Below are 25898 nucleotides of genomic sequence, written 5' to 3' on the forward strand. Positions count from 1 at the left end.
CCCACTGCTTTTTGGTTCTCTGGAAGTGTATTTGGGAGAGCGCATACAGACTGTATCAGGGGTCTGCACCTCCAGTCAGTATGGAGGTCACAGCACTACCATCCTCTGGAGTGCTGCTGGGCAGGGGCCTCCTGGCCTTTCACTTGGATTCTAGTGCCCTGGACTTGACATCCTCTATCTGGGTCAAGGATGGATACTGTTACTAGGACTGCTGCCTCTGATCTTCTTGATATCTGGTGATTGCAAAAACCTTTTAAACACAGACTCCAGAAAGCTGTCTGGGATCATTCTGTGTGGTCCCACCCAAGACAGGCCTACACTCAAGGTTCTTGACTCTCGTATCAGATTCTATCAAAACCCCTCCACGGATCCCCTCCTTGTCCACTGATTTCCTTGGAAAGGGATTTAGCCCACGAGTGAGTCTCAACTAGTGGGGGTAGGGCAGGGGACAGTACAGTGTGTAAAAGCAAGTTTGGTATCATCAGGTACTAGATATGTGTAATAGGTGGTTTAAGCTTCTGATTTCAAACATTATTTGTCTACAGACTCTTGAGGGTCCCTTGGACTGCAAGGAAATCAAACCAGTCAATCTGAAAGGAAATCAATAGTCATTGGAAAGGCTGATACTGAAGCTGAAGCTCCAATACTTTGGCCACCTGATGCGAAGAGCTGACTCATTGGAAAAGACGCTGGTACTGGGAAAGACTGAAGGCAGGAGGAGAAGGGGGTGACAGAAGATGAGATGGTTTGATGGCATCGTCAACTCAATGGACAGGAGTCTGAGCAAACTACGGGAGATAGTGAAGGACAGGGAAGTCTGGCGTGCTGTAGTCCATGGGGTTGCAAAAAGTTGGACATAGCTTAGCAACTGAACGACAACAATTTGTGTACCGGAAGACGGTATTTAAAACCGTGGAAAGATACTCTGCAAACCAGGAGTTTTCAGTACCTGAGAGATGAATCTACTGTTGTCAGCAACTGGGTACAAGTGCAGCTAATGTGAGGATTCCAGGGTTGGGCAGAAAGAATGTGCAATTTGAAACCACTGCTTTTACGTGTCCAAGAAGCCCATGACACCTGGGGGTGGATGAGAATCCTACTGAAGCAAGGACCTCCTTAATTTCTGCTTACTTAGTCCAAAGTAGATATTGCCTCCATCTGTACTGGATTTTGAAGGAAGTTTAGGACTTATTAAATCTGCTCTGCCTCCCCATAATCTGAGTATCTTTTTTCTCTTAATAAGATTGTATTTCAGACATCTCGAGATTTTTGCCATTAACTCTACCTTTTGCTATATGGAATGGCTTCTGTTCTTTCCTTCTCTTCTCCCCCATTTCTGATGTTTTGGTTCTTTATATGGTTATTTAAAAAACTGTATTTAACATATTATATTCCTCTTTTTTTGTCAACTGATAGAAACCTTTGTCTCTTGATCAAGGAGTAAAATTAACTCCTATATATTTCCTTCCACTTTCTGTCCCATTTCTTTCTGCCTTTCTCAACCTTCAGGTGTTTGTTAATAAGAATAAAACTGACATTTTTGGAGTACACAGGCTCAGATCTTAGCCCTTTATATGGTTACAGTACTCACACTTTATCCTTATAACAGCCGTATGGAATAAATATCATTATTATCCCCATTTTCCAGAGGAGGAAACTGAGGCCCAGAGTCATCTAAAGTTACAGAGCTCTGGGAAGTGGTGAAGCTGAGCATCACTGCACTCTCTGTGATCTGGTGAGTGTGCAGGCTGGTACTCTGGGCAAGTGCCTGAAGCACTGACACGTCAAAGAAAATTATGCTCTCTGCTCTGAAATCTGGGTAGGACTGAGTGCTGGGAACACATTGCATGAGTCACACATTTGGGTGGGTAAGCTGGGAATTGGGAGTTTTCAATATCAGGTTAATGGAGGCAGAGCAGGTTGTGCAGGGGCCTGGGGCAGAATCCTCCCCTTTCCACAGAGACTTCTATTTTATGACTCACGTTTCTCCCTGGGATGCAGGGACAGACCAGTCCACAGTGTGCTTCAAAGATCTGTCATCCACAACTCCCTGAGGCCACAGTCTCAATTTGGTCAAGACTAGGGTTAAGGATACATTTTCCTTGTCTTTTTTTTTTTTTTTTTAATTTTTGGTTGCACTGAGCAGCATGCAGGATCTTAGTTCTCCAACCAGGACTCACACCTGCACCCTCTGTGGTGGAAGATCGGAGTCTTCACCACTGTACAGCCAGGGAAGTCCCAGGACACATTTTCTTTAAAAGCCAGAAAGTTCCACGGGGACTAAAGGTGTTCCCCTAAATTAATTTTAATTACAAATTACCCAGTCTCTGTTTCAGACTGGGTATAGCTAGAGAACCTTCCTTGAGGACCCCTCAGGGAAAGGGAAGAACTGTCACGGGAGGGTGAGGGGGACGGCTTGTGGTCTGGTGACAGCATTTCGCCAGCATCAGATGGGATGCAAAACAGTTAAACATGTCTTGTCAGAGGATGGGGAGGTGAAAACTCACAGTGGGATCAGAAAAAACAGCTGGATAAACATGTTGTTTAGTCGCTAAGTTGGGTCTGACTCTTCGGCGATCCCATGGACTATAGCCTGCCAGGCCAGAATACTGGAGTGGGTTGCCACTTCCATCTCCAGGGGAGTTTGACCCAGGGATGGAACTCACATCTCATGATCACCAGGTAAAGGAATAGGGACTCACTTCCGCTTACCTGTCACAAAGCGCCAGGTCCTGGCTCTGGCCTGCCTTGACGAACATCATCTTGGCGCTGAAGAGCAGCTGCTTCATGATGTCCGTGAGCAGCCCCGCATCCACCTCGGGGTTGGTGAGCCCCTGCGACAGCCGGCAGCAGTGCTCGATCAGCTGGTGGCCGCAGGCCACGCTGTCCTCGTGCAGATTCAGGATGGCAATGCACAGGGAGGCGCTGGGGGCCTGGCCCGAGTGGAAGAGAAGAGAGGCACTCCGTGAGTTCAGGGGCCAGGTCAGCCTTCAAAGGTAGCTGGGGAGGCAGGAATTCTACCCATTCCAGGAAGCTTGGAAACCTCAGGTGGAAGAAGCCAAACTCCCACAGAGCAGAAGTGGAACTAAACCCATTTCAGAAGTTCTAAGTCATACTCCGGCTGCTAGGTTTTGTCACCTGACTGGGAAGAAGGCAGCTGTGTCCACGTGCCACCTACTGCCTGGGAATGTCCAGAGGGGCCCTTCTTTTCCAGTTTACTAGGAGTTCAGGTACTCTTTAATGCTGGTTTGGACAACAATTGACTTGCTTGTTTAGCTACCTGGAGAGGTCTCTGCTTCAAGCCACTGGACACAGCACTGCTAAAATTAATATTCCTAAAGCACATTCCATGGCCCCTCACGTCTACCAGGTACATATATCTCACTGCAGAGTGTAAGGCCCTACACATAAATAGCCCATTTCAACCTTACCTCTATTAACACCCCATGTTTCCTCCAAATTAAACCACTTCTAACTCCCCAACTATTTTGGACACCTGTCTTTGGTTGGATGTTCCAGTTTGGAACTCTCTGTCTTTCCCCTATCCTCACTCCCCTCATGACACCCAAACTTCTGCTTGTCAAACTCCTACCGCACTTCCAAAGCTCATCTTAAATGCCACGAAGGCTTTCCTGATTTCCTCTTGTGTATTTCTCAAGCTGTTGCTCATTTCGTGCCTTTAACTGGTTTCCTTGCCTTAGCTCCCATGTGATTACACTGCGAGCAAGTGAAGACCAGCCTGTGTTTGCCCAACTCTGCATTTCCTGCTATGTGACTACACACCATGTGTGCATGTATTTTCAGCTGATCAGTCATGTCTGACTCTTGGTGACCCTGTGGATTGTAGCCTGCCAGTCTCCTCTGTCCATGGGGATTCTCCGGGCAAGAATACTGGAGTGGGCTGCTATTTCCTTCTCCAGACTACACATCATAAAGAAACTCAAATGACTATCTATTTTATCGCTATTACCTGCTCATAGTAAAATTCACTCCGCACCAGCTCATTTTCCTCCTCGTTCAGATCCAAAATCCATTCCACCTCTGCTGCTTTGGGGACTCTCACCACAGCTGAATAGGGAGGGCTTTCGCTCTTGGAGCTGTCAGGGGCTGAGAAGACAAATACCATCCGTGTGTCATTCATTGGCAGCAGCCCAGTTAGCCCAGCCAGTGGGCGGCATGAGCTGTTGGCAGATCCCTGCCTGCTATCTTAGGGCTCTTTCTTTCCTTTTGGTCCCTTGTATTTCCTTCAGGAGATCACCCTGGATACCTCGAACTTTCTTCTCCAGGCACAGACACGGGATGAGTGTTGCAATATCTGCCATACAACCCTGTTGCTTCATGTGAGAAGCCCTGAAAGGTACATGCTTCCCAAATGGAGGGCTGAGCCACTGGCTGCTCTAAACCAACCTGCCCAAACTACCAATAGTGATGACTAAGGGGAGGGAGGGAGCGTTGGGAGGCAGGATGGTGGTCAAGCGGTACCTAGGGGGAAACAAGAAAAATAAGCTCCTGAAAGTTAAGGACCCAATTGTTTGGCTACTGGCATTCTCGATGCTGGAAGCTAATGGGCCAGTGTGATAAGTTAATATGATGACAAACCTTAAGGGAAACAGCCTGATAGAAATGCCAAGAATTTTCTTTGGTCAGCCTACTGCACTGAGTTGCCACTGAGGGTGTCAGTTGCAGCAGATATGCTGAAGGAATGGCTAACTTGAGCACAGAAAGGAAAGGTCACAAGGAGGGAGCTCCCTGGTGGTCCAGTGGTTAGGACTCTGTGCTTTCGCCTCCAAGGGCTCAGGTTCAACTCCTGGTTGGGAAACTAAGCTCTTGCAAACCTGGCAGCATGGTCAAAAAAAAGAAGACACAGGGCATGTGAGTCAGCCTTACCTTCTGGTTGTCCTGGATTCTCCTCTGGTACACTGGAAACAGAGAAAGAAAAGGCGAAATGCCTGTGAAAACTGAATTCCTCCTCCTCCTTGAGCTTGGTATACAGCACTGACATTTACTATTACTGCACCGAGATTATCAGGGAATCATCCAAAACTCTTCTCTCTCTCTCACCTGTCACAGCCAACGACTCATCATTTCTTGTCCATTCCATCTCCTGAATACCTCGTTGAATATCCTCATCTCTCTCCTCATCCCTGTCTCAGAGACAGCCCTCATCACTCAATGCTATTGCCGCTGCAGTAGCTTCTCAACTGGTCTCCTTGATTCTGCCAATCTATTCTCTACTTTGTAACTATAGCAAGCTTTCAAAAGATGCATTATGTTATGCATCTGCTTAAAATTCTTTAATAGCTCCTCGGGGTACAAATATTTCACATTTGCAGGTTAGCAGACAAAGCTCCTCATGGTCTGGCTGTCTCTGGAGACCATCTCCTACCACCCATGACCTCTGCTCAACCCATAAAAGTCCTATCCACACTGTCACAGGCCTTGATCAAGTTCAGCTGGTGCCACTAACCACTAAATCCCAAAGTCACAGGCCAGAGCCCAAGGCTATCACCTGCATGAGGAGCCTTCTGGTCAACCAATCCCAGCCCATGCTGCCAAAGAGCAAGCTCCAAGCCATTGTGTCATTCCCTAGGTCCTCCCAGCTCAGATGCCAGCCCCTGAGTCTAGAACCTTAGCTCATGACCTACCTATTTACACTTTTCAAAGGACCTGCATTTTCTCCCGTCTCTGACTTTGCAGGTGTTACTCCCACTTTGGGGCACACTTTGTTTTGACTTCTTTTATCACCAACTTTTCATCCTCTAAGGAGGCTTAGGCCAAGTGCCACACCCCTAGGAAACCCTCCTGATCACTGAGCTAAGCTGGGTGTGTCTCTATACTGCACTTACCAAAGGGCTCTGTGGTCTGTGTTTTGACTGTCTTCCCACTAAAATAGGGGCTCCTCAAGGAGAAGTGATTACTGCTGAGTGATTGCTGAGTGAAAGAATCCTTACTGACTGCTCATTTCAAATCTCAGCAGAAAGATAAATGGGTCATTTCCCTGTCCCCCACCAGGAGGGAGGCAGTGGTATGCCAGGGTCACAGAAACTGTGGTATAAGCAAGGCACATCTTCCCTTCTATCAGGTCAGTAATCACCATGATAAACAATGATTAAAAACTTTCATGTTAAAAGAAACACAAACATGTCTGAGACTGATTTAAGTCTGTTCATAAAACACAAAGAAGTCAAAGTAATTTGGCTTTTGGATAGCTGCTTTGGCTCATATGCCCACATGCACTTAGTTTTACCCTCTTTTGCTGCTAGAAGTAGTGGGGAAAACTGACACTGAGCCAGCAAAAAACACTTGACCTGGCATGAGCAGTTGCTGAGATTTGTCCCCAGGTGAACCGTGTGTAGGAAAGTGCGGGGGCTCTTTGAGTCGTGGATAACAAGCCAGAATGATGAGGTTGATGAGAGCTGATGTAAGTGAGGCACCAACATTCAGTAGGTGAGCGTGTCGTTTTGAGTCCAGCTGAGACCGACTGAAGCAAGAGTGGCTGTTAAAGAGGTGAGGGTGTTGGCAGGCAAAGACCAATGGCCTCAGTTAGGGGACAGGCCAAAGAACCCATGCCCTGATCTCAGAACATCAGGCACGAGCTTGCTCTCTGCTTCTACGCTCCCCTACTTTCCCTCTCCGATGTCTCTCTGACCAAGGTCAACCATTACACCGCAAACTTAATGGCATTTCAGTGCAAATGTGAAAGAAAACTTTCTGTAACTGCTCAGATTTGAGATGCTCGTCCTCATGAGACTTGTAGGTATGTCAGGACCCCAGGGGAGGGTGCGCTGGTCAACAGCAGCAGTGGCCCCACCACAGGACACTCACTCTTGGTTGAAGTAGCTATAGCACTGGTCACACACGCGGGTGGGGTTCTCTCGGCAGCCTTCCACTACCATTTTCTTGGTGGAGCAGGAACTGCACACCAGCCGGCCACAGCGGCGACAGTGATGACGCCTGTTGAACTGAGGAGTGTCATTGGAAAGAGAAAGAGGAGTAGGGAAGAGAAAGTGAGATGGCCGGACCTGTGAGCAACCTGTCAATCCATTCACCCTTGGAATGAGCCACCTGTGACTTGCTAAGACTATCAGGTGCTTGGGCCTCTGTTGAGAAAGAACACACTAATCCTTGCCTTCACAAAACTGACATTTAAAGATCTCTTTCATTTGATGGGCAAACATGCCCAAGTCATGGACAGTTTTGCAAGAGCTTCTGACAAGCCCTACCTGTCTGTGGAGGAAACGTCTGAAGACAGAATAAAAAGCAGTGGGGGAGAAGTGACTTTCCCAGCCAATGAGGAACGCAGTTCTACAGGGTATTGATGATGATGAAGAAGTGTCCCTTTTTCAAGTATTTTACAAATACTGCCTTATTTCATCATAAGAGGTTGATAGACATTTTATATCTTTTTTATAGAAGAGTAGGAAACAAACACAGAGAAATTACACCATCGTCATTTTCCCACGTGCTGAGCTATTATGCCAGTCAGGTACTGTGCTCAGTGTGGTAACATGTGTTACTGTAGTTAGTGTTTATGAACCAAGTAATACATCGCCCCCAGTTTACAAGTGAGCATCTGAGATGAAAAGATTAATAGTCACATTGCAAGTAAGAGGTAGGGCTGGGATGAGAACTGACGTCCTCTGGCTCTAGCACAGAAAACCATTACCAGGCCATCTGTCTTATTGCAAAAGACATGAGAGCCGGAAACCAGATGTCCTGATGTTTGGTCACTCCTGCAACACCTCTGCCTCTTCATTTATTTCACAAGAAAGGCAGAGATTTAGAATTTAAGGCTACTCAAGAGTGGGGGGCGGTCTACCTTCTATCTGAACTCAGAAAATACATCCTGGTCAGGTCAAAGATAAACCCAGTGCCTTAGACCTTCTGAACATACCCTCTCCTCTTGGGGACAGGAGGTGACTATAAACTCAAGCTCATGAGGGAGAACTTTCATTTCTCCTGCAGGTGAAGCTGGAGACAGATAAGACTTACCATGGTGAAGCGCTCCCTGCAGCAGACCATGCAGACACTCTCACTCTCATCTGGGACCCACTGGTGCCTGGCAGGTGGTGTAGCCGGGGGCACAAACTCCAGTGGCAGCTGACTCTGGGGGAAGTTCCTCTCCCTCAGACTTGGGGAATGTACAGTGGAGACACCTGGGAGTCAGAGCCAGAAGTCAGAGTAAAAGGTGATTAACAGTCAAGCTGATAAATGACAAAGGAATGAGAGAATTAGAATTGTACCATTTTACAAAGCCTCCTGATATCACAGCTCCAATTAATGATCATCAATGGCTGATTGCCAAAAGAGCATTGTGTAGGACTTCCCTGGTGGGCCAGTGGCTAAGACTCTTCGCTCCCAATGCAGGGGGCCTGGGTTCAGTTCTCGGTCAGGGAACTGGATGCCACATACCACAACTAAGACCTGGCACAGCCAGATAAATAAATATGTCATGTTTCTGAACTTGGTGATTTAAAGAAAAAAAGCATTGTGCATTTCCTGATGGAAGGCACAAGACTGCCTATCAAACAGACTAGCCAAAGAGCTTCTAGATCTATCTACAGGGTACTGGAAACATAGGGGACGGAGACTCAAATTACCACAGGGTGACAGTCAACAAAATCCAGAGTGTGGGAAGCTCTATGGGACAAGTGAACCAGTTTCTTGCACAAATAAAAAAGAGGTAGAGGAAAAAAGAGGGTACGGAAACCTACTGATTAAGAGAGATTGTCACTAAGAGAGAGTTTAGTCAAATGTCACGTGTGGACATTATTCACATCTTGATTCTAGAAATACCAATTCTAAAAAAATTCCTCATGAGATTACTGGATAGTTTATAATAATAAGGAACCATTAATTTGGTTTTAGGTATGAGAATGATGCTATGGTTTTGTTTTATATATGTCTTTACCTTTCAGAGATATACACTGTTTTGGGGGGCGGGGTTTGGGGGGCCATGCCATGCAGCTTGTGGGATCTCAGTTCGCTGACCAGGGACTGAACCCAAGCCATAGCTATGAAAGCCCTGAACCCTAACCATTAGACCACCAGGGAACTCCCGAGATAAGACACTGTTTTATTTATGAACAAAATGGTATGATGTCCAGGATCTGTTTCAGAATAATCCAGTAGAGGGACAGGGGTACAGATGAAACAAGAATGGTCAAACTCAGATGATAAATATTGCAACTAATAGGTACGTGACACTTCATTACACTATTCTCTCTACTTTTGTGTACTGGAAATTTTTTATAATAAAAAATAAAGAAAAAATTAAGTACACCAAAGCTGCTCAGGCTGCCTTATGCAGATTTGTGCAGCTGCTCATATCCCTATATACCTGAGCCCTTCCGTCAGGTCTGCTGATTATCCTGAAGCATGGTTCCTTCTCAAAGTTGGGCCACAACATGCCACTTTGCTTTATGGCATCTAAGGAGAAGGATGGTATGGTACCTAGCAGAACGATGTTGGCAGGTCACAGAAAAAGAGAACTGGAAACACAGTGACGCTTAGCAGTGCCCAAAAGAAGAGGGATTGTTGACCTCTCCCCAGGAGACTGTTCTCCTGACTGTCGGCAAAACAAACACTTGCTGAGCCTCTTCTGAGTGCAGGTCATTGGGCAAAAGTCAGGAGGTTGGAGTGGAGGGGTGGTGCAAAGGGGTGACCGAGAAATGGCAGGAGACTTCAAAGACCTTGCACCCTGTGTGGGTGACAGGCATAAATAACTACCTGCAGGACAGGGTCAGAATGAACACGGCAACTAAACAAGGCGATCCTCCTCATTAGTAGCTTCCATATTTGTGAAGTCGCCTACTTGTTAAAATCTACTCTTAACTTCAAAATCAGTATTTGCATTGCTTTTGTAGACACATACAGAGTGGTGAATAATTTGAGTTGCAGGCTTGTTATTATGCAGGTTCTCATCTCCGGTTGAATAAGGTCATGTTTTGCTTCCTTATTTCAGCTCTCTTACAGAGCAGACCAGAGAAGGGAGCCAGTAGAGGACAGCGCGGCAGGGAGTGCGAGCAGCTCACTTCCGGGGATGGCTGGACAGGGTCTGAATCCCAGATGCTCAATATGCACTCGTGGATGGGGTGGCTTCAGGCAAGTCACTCTAACACTCTGAGCCTCTTTTTTCTCCTTTGTACAATAAAGAAAATAGAATCTACTGGGATGAACTGTTTCCAGTTTGGGATTATAACGTATGTGAAATGTGTGTATATGTATATATAAATACATACATACATATATATATATATATATATATATATATACGTATGAATATGAACAAGCATACACACACATACAAGCATAATTTTCCTAGGAGCAATGGTTCAGTATTTGCTAATTCATTGTTTGTGGAATCTTCATAGATATACTATCGCAAGTAATAAGAATCATTGATACGTTGAGTTTTCTGGGATATACAAAGCTGGAACAGATCAACAAAACTAATAAGAATGTTGTGACCGGAAATGAAAAAAGCAGCAAAAGAATCAGAAAGTCAGAGTAAGGCAAGACTGAACTGAAAAATGGGTAACTCTCAGAACTCATTCTTACCAGGAGCAGTAGCAGAAGAGAACTCGGCTGATGGTGACCTAGACAAGGTCTCGAGGTCTGAAGCCTGACTGACAATCTCCTGGAGGTGAATCACAGAGTCTGCAGGGAAGGAAAATGTTGACAGATCATTCTACCATAAACAAACCTTACTTGTTTTTCTAGGAATTTAGTTCAAAGCCCTGTTGGTTTCACTGTCATCCCATGATTCTACCAGGTATGCAAAGAATGACAGAAGGACATCTAGGATGGCCAGAAGCATGCTTCTCAAATGCCTCAATAAACAAACTATGTTAGGCATGTGAGATGAACAATGCAGACACTAGGATTTTACAAAAGAAATCTAAAGATGTCCGGAGGGAAGCGGAAGATATTTAAGTGATAGTCCTGGAGGGTAGGGAGTAAGAAAAAAAAAAAATAAAGATGGCTGGGAACATGAGCCCTCATTTTATTTCATTTTCTTCATTCTATTAGAGACTGAGTCAGCTCACATACTAGTGACGTCTGATGTGACCCTGGGAATAGTCCTCAAGTCAAAATGATGGCACTTAAGAGCCCACTGCACCAAGGCTAGACACCACTCAGCATGTTTATTTTCTGAACCTTTATGTCATTATGCACATGGCGGTTATCTACTATCATTTCATTCAGGTTAGCCTGCCACTTCCTCCAAGACTGAGATCTCGCCTATACAAAAGAGCTCTCTCTCCTGAAGCGTATCCTCTCATTCTCTGCTGCTGCTACTGCTAAGTCGCTTCAGTCGTGTCCAACTCTGTGCGACCCCATGGGCTGCAGCCTACCAGGCTCCTCCGTCCATGGGATTTTCCAGGCAAGAGTACTGGAGCGGGGTGCCATTGCCTATCAACTCAAAACCATAAAAGAGGAGAAATGAAAACTAAGGATGGAGCACAGTATTTCCTTCTCCATGCAGAACTCCCACTGAGCATGCGGGCCATTACCTGAGCGTTTCTCCCGCAGAGGGTATGGGAAATCCAGGGCTTTTCCTGCGTATCTGGAAAGCAGTGAGTTCACCTCATCCATAGTGAAGCCAGTCTCCTGGCCGGCCAGCAGCTGGCGCAGAGTCTGCACGGCCACGGTGGCCCAATCCACTTTCATGTTCATGAGCAGCTGCTCCAGCATGAGCAGGGGGTTAGAGGACAGGTGGGAGTAGCTGGCCCGGTGCTGCTCGGGCAGGGTCAGCAGGACCTGGGAGTGGGGTAGAGCCCCAGTGTGAAGGAAACAGCATATGAATTTCAGAAGTCAAGATTCTCATGGGGAAGTGGGAAGGGGCCAATGGGCTCTTGGCCAGCTGGCTGGGAGTCTTTTAGAAAGGAAGTAAGGCTGGACTCCTGGCTAAATCCTCCAGGTGGCAATCAAGATGAGGGGAACTTTCTCTGGAAAGGTTCAGATAGTAAATATTTCCGACTTCATAGGCCATAAGGGTCTTTGTGGCAACTACTCAACTGGTAAATGAGTGTACATGCTTGTGTTTCAATAAAACATGATTTATAAATGCAGGCAGAGGACTGGATTTGACTCACAGGTGCTGGTCTCCTAACCCCCAGCCTAGACCAACCAGGCATGACTGACCTCTGCCTGATCCTTAAGGTCACCATTCTGTCCTTCTGAAGCTTTGCTAGACTGAGCAATATGAGGTGGACTAAACCTGGCACCTCCAGGGTCCTACAGGTGAATGATGACTCTAAATTCTTCCTAGGGGTTGTTATCACTGGGCTTGAAATATGTTCACTGGCTCTGATCACGGCCAGTCTTCAAAGATTCCACTCAGGCACAGTACATCCAAAAAAGAAACATAGGTGTATCCTCTTTAGGGTCATTTTACGTGGTTGAACTCTTAGCAAGTAGGCTGGTGGTCATGTTCATGGCTCTACCACCTCTGGTTCTATTCATGTGGTGCGTTCTATACTCAGGGAACAGCATGACAGGCAATCACAATCATTATCAGAGAGTTAGAAGACTTTATCTTTTCCTAAACACTACTCCACTGAAATTAGCTTATAATTTCTTCTACTAGGTTACACATCAAGGGTAAGGACTTGTTATCCCACTGCAAAAACAATTGACCCCTTTCCTTTACACAGAGTAGTTTTAAGGATTTAAAGCAGTAGGTAGTTTTAAATCCTCACATCAGAATTGTTCTGGAAAACAGGCAGGCCCTGTCCCAAAAAGTTCAGTTGTAATTATTCTAGCATGTGGGTCAACTACTGCTATTTTTAGAAAGTCCAGGTGATTTTAATTCATAGTCAGAATTTAGAAGCCTTGATATAGTAGATGTCAGGCAAAGCATAAAGAGAACTTGGGAGGACTGTAAAATTCACTTTGGAGGCAGAGCAGTAGGCAACACTAAGTTCTAAGGGATATGGTGGGCTATCAGGGTCAAGATTTTGTATAGCACAGGTCAAGGAAGGCAGGTGCCTGGAAGAGCAAGTCCTGAAGTGGGAGCTGGACCATCATGCTTTCCTGACAGCCCCTTCTCCTCCTGACCTTGGATCCCATGTACAGTGCCTGGATTTCACGGTGTCGGTCAGCGGTCAGTTCTCCATAGAAGTGGGTGGTGAGGTAGTTGGCCAAGAAGTGAGAAGTGGCCAAGCTAGGGTGCTGGTCGAGGGACTGCTCTGTGACCTCAAGGCACATGGTGGGGTCGGGAATTCTTTGTAGAAGCTGTTGCAGGAGAAAGGTAAAGGAGAAAGGTGAGGCCTGTAGAAGAACTCAGTCCAGCCTTGTTTTGTTTGAGAACCGAACCTTTCGGTTTATTCACTTTGGATTAACCCTTTCGCTGCACTCATTTTTTTTTCCCACCACCCCTTAGCTTCACAAATGATGACTTTGACAGGACCAGGGATCAGCAGGATCTTGGACCCAGCTGCCCACCTGGCACCTAATGCAGAGTTGGCACTTACAGGCAGGGTGACTATAACCAGCTCATGGAGGAGCAGATCTGAGACTGTGAGTGCTCTGAATGGGATCCAGTAGGAACAGAGCCATCCAATTCGACCAACCTTCGCATCCCTCCCCAAAGAAAACTGGGAAGATTGGAGGCTTACCTGCAGAGCCTTTTCATGATCTCCTCTTTCTAGAAGGTGGAGGAGATGCTTCTGATGTAGGTTGATTAAATGTTCTCTTGGAATAGGATAAAGGCAGCCCCACTCCTCACACAGCTCATACTCCTGGAAGGAAACACATGCCTTCAACTCCTTTAAAATTCTGGCCTTGTCACTCATTCAACTCTTGCCTGGTTTTTCTCAGCAGTCCTGAATCTGCCAAAGCCCCAGGACAGCTTGGGAAGTGTTGATGGGAACTTCATTGTGGGATTAAAGTAGGATCATAAAGGACTAGAATTGGCAAGGTAAGTTCTGAAAACGGTGCAAGTAGGCAGCTAAAGATGTCCTTTTCCTCTTAGCTCGACTATAAAAAAGAAACAGATGACATACAGCCACTAACACTTGGTGTCAGTGCCGGGAAGATACTAAGGAAGTGGGGAAGACTGAGAGGACTGTCCAAGGAGACAGAACCTACTCTGACTGTTGCCATATGACTGTGCAGGCCCAGTGCTGCCAGAGCTTAAAAATTTTCAAAAAAAACTTTTAGGGCTTCCTTGGCGGTCCAGTGGTTAAGACTCCATACTTTCACTGCAGCGGACATGGGTTCAATTCCTCTTCAGGGAACTAAGATATCTCTCACATGCTTTGTGGCATGGCCGGAATAAAAAAATTACAAAAACATTTTTTTTTTAATTGAAAAATCTCCCTATTTTCCAATGCTGGCAATGAAATCAATATGAAAAGCTAAAAATTCTGCAGACCACTACTGCACAGGCCAAATAAACACGTTGGTGTTGGATTCCATTGATATCAGGCCCTGTTACTCCCTGCATCCCCACCCCCAATTTGTGAACTCTGGATTAAAGTCTGACAGTGGGATTCTCAGAGCTACATCTGAGTATTCTATGGTGGCATGTGGAAGGCTCTCCCCACATCTCTGCCTGGGGCCACCTTCTTCAGGATGTTCCCTTGTCTCTCAGGCTACATTAGATGCCCTGCCTGTGCAGCACCACAGTCTGGGCTTGCTTTTGTCACTTGGTATATCACAGTCACCTAGGGATATGTCTCACATTGCCTCCCACCCTTGCCCTGTCCACCCCCTTCCCAAAATAATGAGTTGCACAAAGGCAACGGCAAAGGCTAAGCTTAATGACTTTTGTTTCACCACTATCTAGGACAGTGGTCAATAAAGGTTTCCTGGATGAGTCAGCACCTGAATAAATACATCTATATTTTGATCTATGATATATAGCAGCTTCTTAAAGGGTAAAAAAAAATTTACTCTGCATTCAGTGTCCAACAAACACATGGAAAGGTAGTTAAGGTCGTTAGTAATCATGACAACGTAAACTAAAACAATGATGAGATACCATCTTATTGGCAGAAAGTAAAAAGCTGGACAATGCCAAAATTGCCAAGGAGATGGAGCAATAGGGACTGTGAGTGGGAGAATAACTGGGCTAGAACAATGTGGTAACATCTTAGTAAAGGTGAGGATGCTCATGCCTCATGAGGCACTGGTTCCGCACTGGGTATGTATTCTGTACCTACTGTGGACAGTGTAGGAAATTTCACGTATGAAAACAAGGGTGATGGTTCAAAAGCATTAACTGTCTCATTCTTTACACTTCTCTGAATGTTGGTAAGTTTCACACGCATAAAAGAGAGGAAAAAGAGTGTTATGTAATTATAGAAAAAAATGTGAACCTTGACATATGGAAAGGAGTCTACCTAACTGGCTAAGGAGGGGCAAATCTAGAAAGAGGAGGAAGGAGAATAGTACCCGGGAAAATGGTACCTTGGCTTCCAGAATCAGGTTCATGACAGTCGATGGGTCCTCAGCACAACAGTTCCTCAGGGCCTGCCAGTCACACCACACGGGGGTAGACTGCAAACCTAGAATCTAAGGAAAGACAAGAAAAGCTATCAAACCACACTGTAGTTTCTCTGTCCAGGAACAAGTCATTGGAGTTTCCAGGGATGGGCCATCCCCAGGTCTCTGTACCAAAGCTGCCAGGAGAGAGAGGGAATGAGAACCAATGGGACAGAGTATTTGGAGAGATGAGTGAACCGATCTGGCAAGTATAACCAGGGAGCCAAGATTTGGAGTGGGGAGGCCACAACTGTCGGACAGTTCTTGGAGGCTTCTGTCCTTTGCAGCTTGTTCAGTCTCCTGGGGTCACTCGTCCCTTGCTCCTTCATCTCAAAACTCTATCCAGGTTATTCTTCTGGCTTGAATGCTCTGTGGGATCACCCTTCGGGCAGCATTTTAGCTCAGCATGAAAACTGCTGAGGAAGAGTGGAAAGAAAATCTTTCTCACTTGCCATTTTCACTTTCCCTGGTTGGGCTCTGGACTCTGGCTACCAGTACGCTTGGAAAGATTAGCATATATGTATACTTGTTATGTAGCTGCATCGTGTAAATCCATCTCCCTAAGCCTCTTGATCTTGAATATAACACATACATCACAAGAACTTTCCCTTGAAAGGTTGAACTGAAAGTGAATTTTCAGTTATCCCTTTCAAAATGGCTATTGTTACAGTGAAGAGTTCTCATGAAACATGATCCACTGAAGGAGGAAATGGCAAACCTCGAGGAAATTTTTGCCTTGAGAACCCCATGAACAGTATGAAATGGCAAAAAGATATGACACTAGAAGATGAGTCTCCCAGATCAGAAGGTATACAATATGCTACAAGGGAGGAGTAGAGGGCAATTACTAATAGATTCAGAAAGAATGAAGTGGCTGGGCCAAAGTGGAAATGACGCTCAATTGTGGATGTGTCTGGTGATGAAAGTAAAGTCCAGTGCTGTATACAGCAATACTGCACAGGAACCTGAAATGTTAGGTCCTAAAGCCAGGTAAATTGGACATGATCAAGCAGGAGATGGCATGAGTGAACACTGACATCTTAGGAATCAGCCAACTAAAACAGACGGGAATGGGTCAATTTAATTCAGATGACCATTATATCTACTACTGTGGGCAACAATTTCTTACAAGAAATGGAGTAGCTCTCATAGTCAACAAAAGAATCTGAAATGCAGTACTTGGGCGCTGTTTCAAAAACGACAGAATGGTCTCAGTTTGTTTCCAAGGCAAACCACTCAATATCATAGTATAATCTAAGTCTAAGCCCCAACCACTAAAACTGAAGAAGCTGAAGTTGACCGGCTCTATCAAGACCTATAAGACCTTCTACAGCTAACACCAAAAAAAGGTGTCCTTTTCATCACAGTGGATTGGAATGCAAAAATAGGAAGGCAAGAGATACCTGGAGGAACAGGCAAGTTTGGCCTTGGAGTACAAAATGAACCTGGACAAAGGCTAACAGAGCTTTGCCAAGAGAACACACTAGTCTTAGTAAACACCATTTCCCAACAACCCAAGAGATGACTCTACATATGGACATCACCAAATGGTCAGTACCAAAATCAGATTATGTTCTTGGCAGCTGAAGATGGAGAAACTCTACAGTCAGCAAAAACAAGACTGGGAGCTGACTGTGGCTCAGATCATGAGCTCCTTACTGCAAAATTCAGGCTTAAATTGAAGAAAGTCAGGAAAACCACTAGGTCATTCAGGTATGACCTAAATAAAATCCCTTATGATTATACAGTAGAGGTGACAAATAGATTCAAGGGATTAGATCTGTTAGACAGAGTGCCTAAAGCACTAAGTACAGAGGTTTGTAACACTGTACAGGAGATAGTGGCCAAAACCATCCCCAAGAAAAAGAAGTGAAAGAAGGCAAAATTCTTAAAGAGATGGGAATACCAGACCATCTTACCTGTCTCCTAAGAAACCTGTATGTGGGTCAAGAAGCAACAGTTAGAATTGGACATGAAACAATACACTGGTTCAAAATTGTAAAAGGAGTATGACAAGTTAAGCAGAGTACATCATGTAAAATGCTGAGCTGGATGGATCACAGGCTGGAATCAAGATTGCTGGGAGAAATATCAACAACCTCAGATATGCAGATGATACCACTATAAATGACAGAAAGTGAAAAGGAACTAAAATGCCTGTTGATGAAGATGAAAGAGCAGAGTAAAAAAGCTGACTTAAAACTCAACATTCAAAAAACGAAGATTGTAGCATCCGGTCCCATCACTTCATGGCAAACAGAAAGGAAAAAGGTGGAAGCAGTGACAGAGTTTATCTTCCTAGTCTCCAAAATCACTGTGGACAGTGACTGTAGCCATGAAATTAAAAGATGCTTGCTCCGTGGAAGAAAAGCCATGACCAACCTAGGCAGCATATTAAAAAGCAGAGACATCACTTTGCCGGCAAAGGTCCATAGAATCAAAGCTATGGTTTTTCCAGTAGTCAGGTACAGAAGTGAGAATTGGATCATAAGGAAGGCTGAGTGCCAACAAATTGGTTTTTGAATTGTGGTACTAGAGAAGACTCCTCAAAGTCCCTTGAACTGCAAGGGGATCAAATCAGTCAATCCTAAAGGAAATTAACCCTGAATTATCATTTGGAAGGACTGATGCTGAAGCTCCAATACTTTGGCCACCTAATGTGAAGAGCCGACTCACTGGAAAAGACCCTGATGCTGTGAAAGACTGAAGGCAAAAAAGAGAAGGGGGTGGCAGAGGGTGAGACGGTTAGATAGCATCACTGATTCAATGGACATGAATTTGAGCAAACTCCCCTAAAGGACAGGGAAGCCCATGGGGGTCACACAGCGTCAGACACGACTAGGTGACTGAACAACAGCAACACTGAAATTTAACTGAAGTTTAAATTAATCTTTAAAGAAGACAGAGGTTAAAGTCTATAAAAACTCTTGACCGCCAACAAAAAGACACCACATACAGAAAATGTACACAAAGCTCAAATATACAGGGATCCCTTGGAGATACTGTGGGTTCAGTTCCAGACCACAACAAAGTGAACATTATAATAAAGTGAGACACACGAATTGTTTGGCTTCCCAGTGCAAATAGTTATGTTTACACCATACTGTAGTCTATAAATTGTGCATTGTCTGAAAAATGCACATGCCTTAATTAAATATTTTATTGCTAAAAAATGCTATTTTTTTTAGCATTTGAGCCTTCATCCAGGTGTAATCTTTTTGCGATAGCAACATCAGAGTTCACTGATCACAGATCATCATAACAAATATAATAATAATGAAAAAGTTTAAAATACTGTGAGAATTCTCAAAATGTGATACAGAGACATGAGGAGAGTAAATGCTATTGGACAAATGGTGCCAATAGACACTCAACGCAGGGTTGCCACAGACCTTCAATTTGTAAAAAAAATGTAGTATTTGCAAAGTGCGAAAAAGCAAAGTGCAGCAAAAAAAAAAAAGGTATGCCTACACATAAAAAAGATGCTTTTCAGACTGTAGAGCCTCATTCCAGTGTTAATCTTGTTATGATTTTTAATCCTCATCTGACACATATATATTTAAAATCATAGGAGTCAATAAAATGGAAACCAGATAAGAGACCCTGTCGATATTCACCTAAGAACAGAAGCTAGATACAGAGGAATAGCCAGGCCTAGATTTTGTTTCTTAAAATCCACCATCACATGAGAACAGGCTGGAGCTGGTAACAGGGTAAGAAGCCCATTTCCTTTCTCTTGATCCCAGGTCCTATACCTTCTGATACACCTGCAGCTCCGCGAGCTTTCTCCGTAGCTCACACTCCAGCTCATCTTGGACAGCTGCGTCCGAAAGGCAGTAGGCCAGGATCTCCAGGCACCACTCCAGGGGCCACCGGTCCACAAAGTGCAGTGTTAGCTGACTTCTCAGACATGCATCCTTCACAGCAAACAGGTACTGCCAACCTTCTTTGTCTACAAGACAAAAAGATGTTCAGCAAGCCTGGCATGGGAGCTCAAGAGTCCAGGTTACTTCTTAGGAGAAGGGCCGTGTTCAGTTTCACAAAATAGGAGTTGGGAGGATCCTGAAGATCCATCTGACCCGAATTAGTTTTTATACTTGGAACAATTCTATGATGAGGACAGATGCTATATCTTGTTTCTTGTTATGCAAATGAAATCAAAGTCATGGGAGTTTCTGAAGCGAGAGGAGGAGGAGGAAAGAGGAGAAAGGAAGGAAAAAAGGGAGAAAGAATGAAAAGAGAGAAGACAGAAGAACAGATGAGGAGCTCCATGGTTTGGCAAGCTGCATACACAGCACCGTTTCAGACTCAACTTGTCTGCAGAACTTTTGGTTCTCCCTGTAATTTCCATGCTGCTTCCTACATTACGACTTGAAAGTTATTGCAGGCAAACTAGCTTTTTTTTTTTTTACTGTTGTTTTTACTTAGAAGCTCTCTCTCACACTCCCACATCACAGAGCTGAAACACAGACTCTAAGCCATTAAGACCTTGGAGCTGGTCATGGATTTCTCCACCTTCTCAAAGGATTTTCTCCTTTCATTAGGGAAGCCAAGGCCCCCACCCACAGCCTGCCTGGCTCTTGCTCTCCCTAGTGGAAGGCTGAAGGTCACCACTTTCACCTCTGGGTAAGAGATGAGTCAGTCTCCTGGGGAGATTTTATAGTAGGAGTTGACTAACAGGCCCCTGAGTATGTGTGTTTTAAATAATTAAAAAAAAAATCATTTATTTATTTACTCTTGAGTGCACTGGGTCTTTGTCACTGCCCAGGCTTTCTCTAGTTGCAGTGAGCAGGGGCAACTTTCTAGTTGCAGTGTGCAGACTTCTCATTGCGGTGGGCTCTAGAGCACAGTTGAACCTCAATAGTTGTGGCCCTGTGGGCTCTGTTGGGTTCCGCCAGCAGGTGGGATCTCCCTGGATTATGGATTGAACCAGTGCCTCCTGCATTGGCAGGTGAGTTTTTTTTTTAATATAAATTTATTCATTTTAATTGGAGGCTAACTACTTTACAATATTGTATTGGTTTTGCCATACATCAACATGAATCCGCCACGGGTGTACACGTGTTCCCCATCCTGAATCCCCCTCCCTGGCAGGTGAGTTCTTTACCACCAGGGAAGCCCCTTAGGGTCTGTTTTTATAAAGATTATTAGAAGATACAGACAAGGCAATGGCACCCCACTCCGGTATTCTTGCCTGGAAAATCCCATGGATGGAGGAGCCTGGTGGGCTGCAGTCCATGAGGTCGCTAAGAGTTGGATATGACTGAGCGACTTCACTTTCACTTTTCACTTTCATGTGCTGGAGAAGGAAATGGCAACCCACTCCAGGGTTCTCGCTGGAGAATCCCAGGGACAGGGGAGCCTGGTGGGCTGCCGTCTATGGGGTCACACAGAGTCGGACACGACTGAAGTGACTTAGCAGCAGCAGCATTAGAAGACAGCCACGCTCGCTTGTTTATGGTCTATGGCCGATTTCATGCCGTAATGACAGATCCGAGTGGTTGCCACTAAGCCTGTAGAGCCTACAAAGCCCTTTACAGAAAAACTTTCCTGACCGCTCTTCTAAAGCAAACACTTGCCTGAACCTCATCATGGGCTTCTGGAAATGGGGCTCAGATATTTGTAGTCTATAACATTTGCCAATGATTCTGATATGCAGGGCTGAGAATACTGGTTATGAGTGCCTGTCCCAAAGTTTGATGGGCTTGGGTTCTAAGCTCTGCTCTACCACTGACTATCCTGGGCAGTTTCCCATGCTCTGGGCCTGGCTCGCCTCTCAGTATCTTCAGACCACGGTGGCACCTTTCTCTAGAGTTCCTGTGAGGATCAGAGGCGACGATCCACTCCGTGAACCCTCAATGTTAATACCACTAGCTGAAGAAGGGAGACACAGCTTTCTGCTCACCACAAGCCGCCGCACAGCTCAAGACCGCATCCTGTATGCTGCTCAAGTCGTCCACATCTCGTCCGTACACATCAGTGAGCTGAAGAGCCCGGCGCCAATCTCTAGCCACCAGGGCTTCCTCGAAGGCCTCGGTGAGCACGTCCAGGGCAATGGGAGAATGGAGGCCCAGGAGGACGGTGGAGAGACTGGCCTGGCCGCAGAGACTCGCGGCCAGACTCTGCCCCTGCCCAGAGGACCCTCGGAGGGGTTCCCAGGCAGCGAGGAGGGAGGCCTCCAGCAGAGGGAACTGTTCCAGGAGGCGCTCACACTCCCGGGCTACCTGCTCGGCTGTCAGAGGCACTTCTCTGCGGCCGCGAAGCTCCTTCCATGACAAGCTGGGCTTGGTGACCTTTGACCCCCGGGAAGCCCCCAGACAGGCCACAGTAGCCAGCAGCTTCGAGCGGGACTTAAGAAAGGCCAAGGCAGAGGAGGTGAGGGCTGGGGGTGATGAATCCCTCGGGGAGGAAGGGGGCTTTCTCTCCAGTGTGGGGTTCTCAGTTGACTTTGGGTAGCTCAGCATGGAAAGTGGGAGGTCATCCAGGCAGCGGGAGATGTGCAGCTGTGCCACGGTGCCCAGGCGGGTCAGAAGGGCTGACGTCTGCTTGCTCTGCCTGGAGGAGCAGAGGGTGAGGGGCTCGCAGCAGCAGTTGACAATGACCTGTGGCACGCTCAGGCTCAGACCCTCTCGGGCCAGGAGGGCTGCCAGCCTGGAGAGAAAGAAGCAGAGGGCATGCAAGGCCTGAGTACCTGGGCACCATCACTTAATCTCCAAATTTCTTTATGTTTATGCAGACTCTCTGTTTCCCTCTATTCCCCTCCTCTTTTTAACTCAAAAGGCAGCCTATTAGACCCAATGCCCTGCCCCTTGCTTTTTTACTTAATAACACATCTGGTAGATCTGTCCATCTCCGTCTAGAGAGAGGCCCCTCATTCTTTCTTTCTTTCTTTTTTTTTTATAGCTACACAGCATTCCATTATGTGGAGGAACCTGAATTTAACTAGTTTCCCATTAGTGGACAATGGCCATGCCATACGAAGCTGTGATAAAATGACTTAGTACATACAGCATTTTTCATATGTATAATAAAGCTTCGGGATAAATTTCCCAATGTGGACTGCCAAAAATGTCAAAAATGCAGATCGTCATTTTAGTGGACATGGACAAACTGCTTTCCCACAGGGGCTGTACCAATTTTTATCCTGCTGGTAATCTGTGAGAATGTTTGTTTTCCTACAGCCTAACCAACTAATTGTGTTATCAACGTTTTGGATTTTTGCCTACTCTTAAGTAGAGTCACCTCTTAATTTTATTTATTTATTTATTTTTAAACTGATTTTAACCCCTTTATTTAGATGTGGATAGGAGGAAACAAGGCACATTGAATTTTAATGAAGCCTGCATAAGAGTAACTGCAAATTAATGGAAAAGTTGAAGAAATCCCTGCTTCCTGTACTGAACTCAAACACAGCTCCACTGAGCCCTTGGTTTCCTTGATGAAACAATTAGGAAGGCCCATGCCTGACACTCGTAGGGTGGCTCCTACCTGTCTGGGGGTACTTGTCGCTCAAGCAGGAGGTGTGACACCAGTTGGGAAGAGCTTTGTTGCAGGAGAACAAAGGGGTTTCCTACCTTGACCTCCGTGTTATCTGCAGAAGTAAAGAAAGTGATCTTTGCATCTCTGACTGCAACACCAACAAAAAAATAGTGTCAAAACTACACGGAAAGTCCTTTCATTGGTATTTTTCTAGGTAAAAGGTATTCTTGACATGATGCTGACCACAGGTTTATCTACGCCTTACCACTGTTCTAGAGACTTCCAACCACAGACACACTTCAGTGAATAGGTCTAGCCACAAATAGCAATTTCTGCTCCCTTCCATGTGACTGAAGTGCAGGTAATACTTGCTCCGTGGACTTGACTAAGCGTCTGGCATTTTAAACAGAGACTCAATTCCTCTTCTCAGTTCTCATATCCCCAGTAGGTCGAAGATCTGAGAGAGTATTTTTGAGTCATTAATGCCGTCAAAATGTGCTGAATACTCTCGTGTGCTGTACTACTGTACGAGGCATCGGGGAGATAGAGGTGAATAAGAGAGGACCCCATAAATCTAGCGTCCTTGGCTACTGCTGCACCTGGAACCTCTTCATTGTGTGCCTTCTTCTTCCTTGCCCTAGACACTCGTGGGCTGGTCCTGACTGTATTTCCTTTTTCCTGCTACTTACCAGGCTCAGAGCTCAGGCTCCGAAGGAGAACAGCAGCCAGGGTGCCGCAGTACCTGAAGAAGGTGCCCACGTAGTCAGTCTGCTTGCCGCCTGCTGCCGTCTGTTTGCCCAGGTTCTTCTGGAGGAGCTGAGCCTGGATATGCACAGGGTGGGCCTCAGCTTCCGGAGCTTTCTGGGCCACCTGCTCCACCAGGGAGGACAGGGGGGTACTCCTGGGCTCTGGGAAGAGTTTCAGAAGGAGAAGGCATGCAGTCTTGAGTCTGTGCATCTGGCTTTGGGTCAGTTTTCAACACAATACGGGAACTGAGCCTCTGCTCGGTTCTGCATGGGGCATCCTATACTTGGGTATTATACTTACAAGGCAGCTATAAAATCCTAAGTTTATGAAATATAAATACAAACATATACTGCATGGGGCACCCTACAGCTTGGGTATTACACTTATAAGGCAGCTACACAATCCCAAGGGCTTCCCTGATAGCTCAGTTGGTAAAGAATCTGCCTGTAATGCAGGAGACACAGGTTTGATTTCCGGGTTGGGAAGATCTGCTGGAGAAGGGATAGGCTACCCACTCCAGTATTCTTGGGCTTCCCTGGTGGCTCAGCTGGTAAAGAATCTGCCTGCAATGTGGGAGACCTGGGTTCGATTGCTGGGTTGGGAAGATCCCCTGGAGAAGGGAAAGGCTACCCACTCCAGTATTCTGTCCTGGAGAATTCTATGGACTGTATAGTTCCTCGTGTCACAAAGAGGAGGACACAACAGAGTGACTTTCACCATACAATCACAAGTTGGTTCCCTGTGCAAGTGATTCTCAGCCAGGAAGAGTTCTGAGTCTGGAGAAATCAGCGTGATGAGTTCCATGTTCACCCCAGGGTCTCTGGGGTGGAACTCCTCTGAAAAATGCACAGCACTCTTTTGGGGATGGTTTGGTCAATGTTTACGGAGTGACTTCTGGGTATATCCCTCATTAGGAATGAGAAACATGTACCAGCTAATGGTGCGCTAAGCGTCCCTTCACTTAGGAGGCGGGGAAGCAGGTGGGATTAGTTACCAGACCAGTCCTGGTTAACTAGAGGGCTGGTAGGGCCCACTTCTGGGCTTCCCAGGTGGTGCTAGTTGTAAAGAACCCACCTGCTAATGCAGGAGACTTGGGTTCAATCCCTGGCTCAGGAAGATTCCCAGACGAGGGCATGGCAACCCACTCTTGCCTGGAGAATGTCATGGACAGAGGAGCCTGGAGGGCTACAGTCTACAGGGTGGCAAAGAGTCGGACATGGCTGAAGCGACTCAGCACGCACACACAAGGGCCCACTTCTGGGTCCTAGGCCTCCATTCCAATGTGCTCCTTCATGCTGCGCTATGTCCTTCCCCTAGTTCAACCTCAACTGCTCCCTTACAGAAGGACTGGTACCTGGCAGCTCTAGCGCTTCTCTTAGCGACTGCAGGATCTGCTCCAGCTGCTGGGAGAGGGTGGTGTGGCTGACTACACAGTCCTCGGTGAGGCTGGGCCAACACGTCTGAAGTAGCTCAGCAATGCTGTACCGTGGGGGACCTCCTCCTTTATCCTCTCCACTCTCTATGGAGAGCAAACGAGAAAGAAAAAGTCAGGTCTGATGCTGACCCAATGTTCTGAGTTCAGGAGATTAAAAAAAAGGTAGTTAAGCAGCTCACCTGATTTGATTTGCCCGGCTGACACAAGTGGGTAATTGAGAATCTTACTGATCTGCTGAAGAACGCCTGGAAAACCTCGAATGCCATCAGCATTGACGAATACGTGGTCTAGCCGGCGACCTGGAAATGGATGAATCAAGAGGGAATGCAGAAAAAACATAAGGTACTTTCAGAGATGGAAAGTCCTGTATTTATGTGTAAAGTTTTATCTCCTTTAATACTAAGGGGGAGGTAGATGCTGTGCTGGTTGAATAGACCAGTAAACCTGGTGTATTCCATGCTTGTGGTTCCAGGGCTATCTGTGGCAAGGTGCCTCAGCTGTCCACAGCAGCAGACCCAGAAGCTCTGGTATTCCTGGGGAATTGCTGTCCCAAGTCAACCAGGCACTTCCTGTGGATCTGCCTTGGTACTTTTCTTAGTTGAGAATTTGAGCTGGGATCCAGTCTCGTCTAATTGTTTTAAATGGTATCCTGATATCCTGACTAGACTATAAAGAACTTTATGTAGAGATTATTCCTTATACTGCTCTTGTGCTCCATTAACTTCAGATAATCAGGAGATGCAGT

The 25898-nt window shown here is 46.0% G+C and overlaps 1 protein-coding gene across 6 annotated transcripts in view; it reads right to left on the reverse strand.

Moving 5' to 3' along the window:
- Window positions 1-25898, reverse strand: part of ZFYVE26 (zinc finger FYVE-type containing 26) — a 67291-nt gene that overhangs the window by 15906 nt on the left and 25487 nt on the right. For 4 of the 6 annotated variants that reach the window (XM_060418196.1, XM_060418197.1, XM_060418195.1 and 1 more), the window contains 16 exons: window positions 25333-25452; window positions 25073-25237; window positions 23661-23879; window positions 22981-23083; window positions 21398-22143; window positions 19248-19444; window positions 15418-15522; window positions 13623-13745; window positions 13027-13239; window positions 11517-11763; window positions 10561-10659; window positions 7993-8156; window positions 6826-6962; window positions 4888-4919; window positions 3971-4107; window positions 2713-2933 (listed from right to left, as the gene is read on the reverse strand). In XM_060418196.1, the coding sequence (XP_060274179.1) occupies window positions 2713-2933; window positions 3971-4107; window positions 4888-4919; window positions 6826-6962; window positions 7993-8156; window positions 10561-10659; window positions 11517-11763; window positions 13027-13239; window positions 13623-13745; window positions 15418-15522; window positions 19248-19444; window positions 21398-22143; window positions 22981-23083; window positions 23661-23879; window positions 25073-25237; window positions 25333-25452 (3028 nt within the window). The remainder of the gene's footprint in view (window positions 1-2712; window positions 2934-3970; window positions 4108-4887; window positions 4920-6825; window positions 6963-7992; window positions 8157-10560; window positions 10660-11516; window positions 11764-13026; window positions 13240-13622; window positions 13746-15417; window positions 15523-19247; window positions 19445-21397; window positions 22144-22980; window positions 23084-23660; window positions 23880-25072; window positions 25238-25332; window positions 25453-25898) is intronic. The other 2 variants (XM_060418198.1, XM_004010742.5) reach the window with 1 other exon arrangement.

This window comes from Ovis aries, chromosome 7, assembly GCF_016772045.2.
Source record: "Ovis aries strain OAR_USU_Benz2616 breed Rambouillet chromosome 7, ARS-UI_Ramb_v3.0, whole genome shotgun sequence".
Lineage (NCBI taxonomy): Eukaryota > Metazoa > Chordata > Mammalia > Artiodactyla > Bovidae > Ovis > Ovis aries.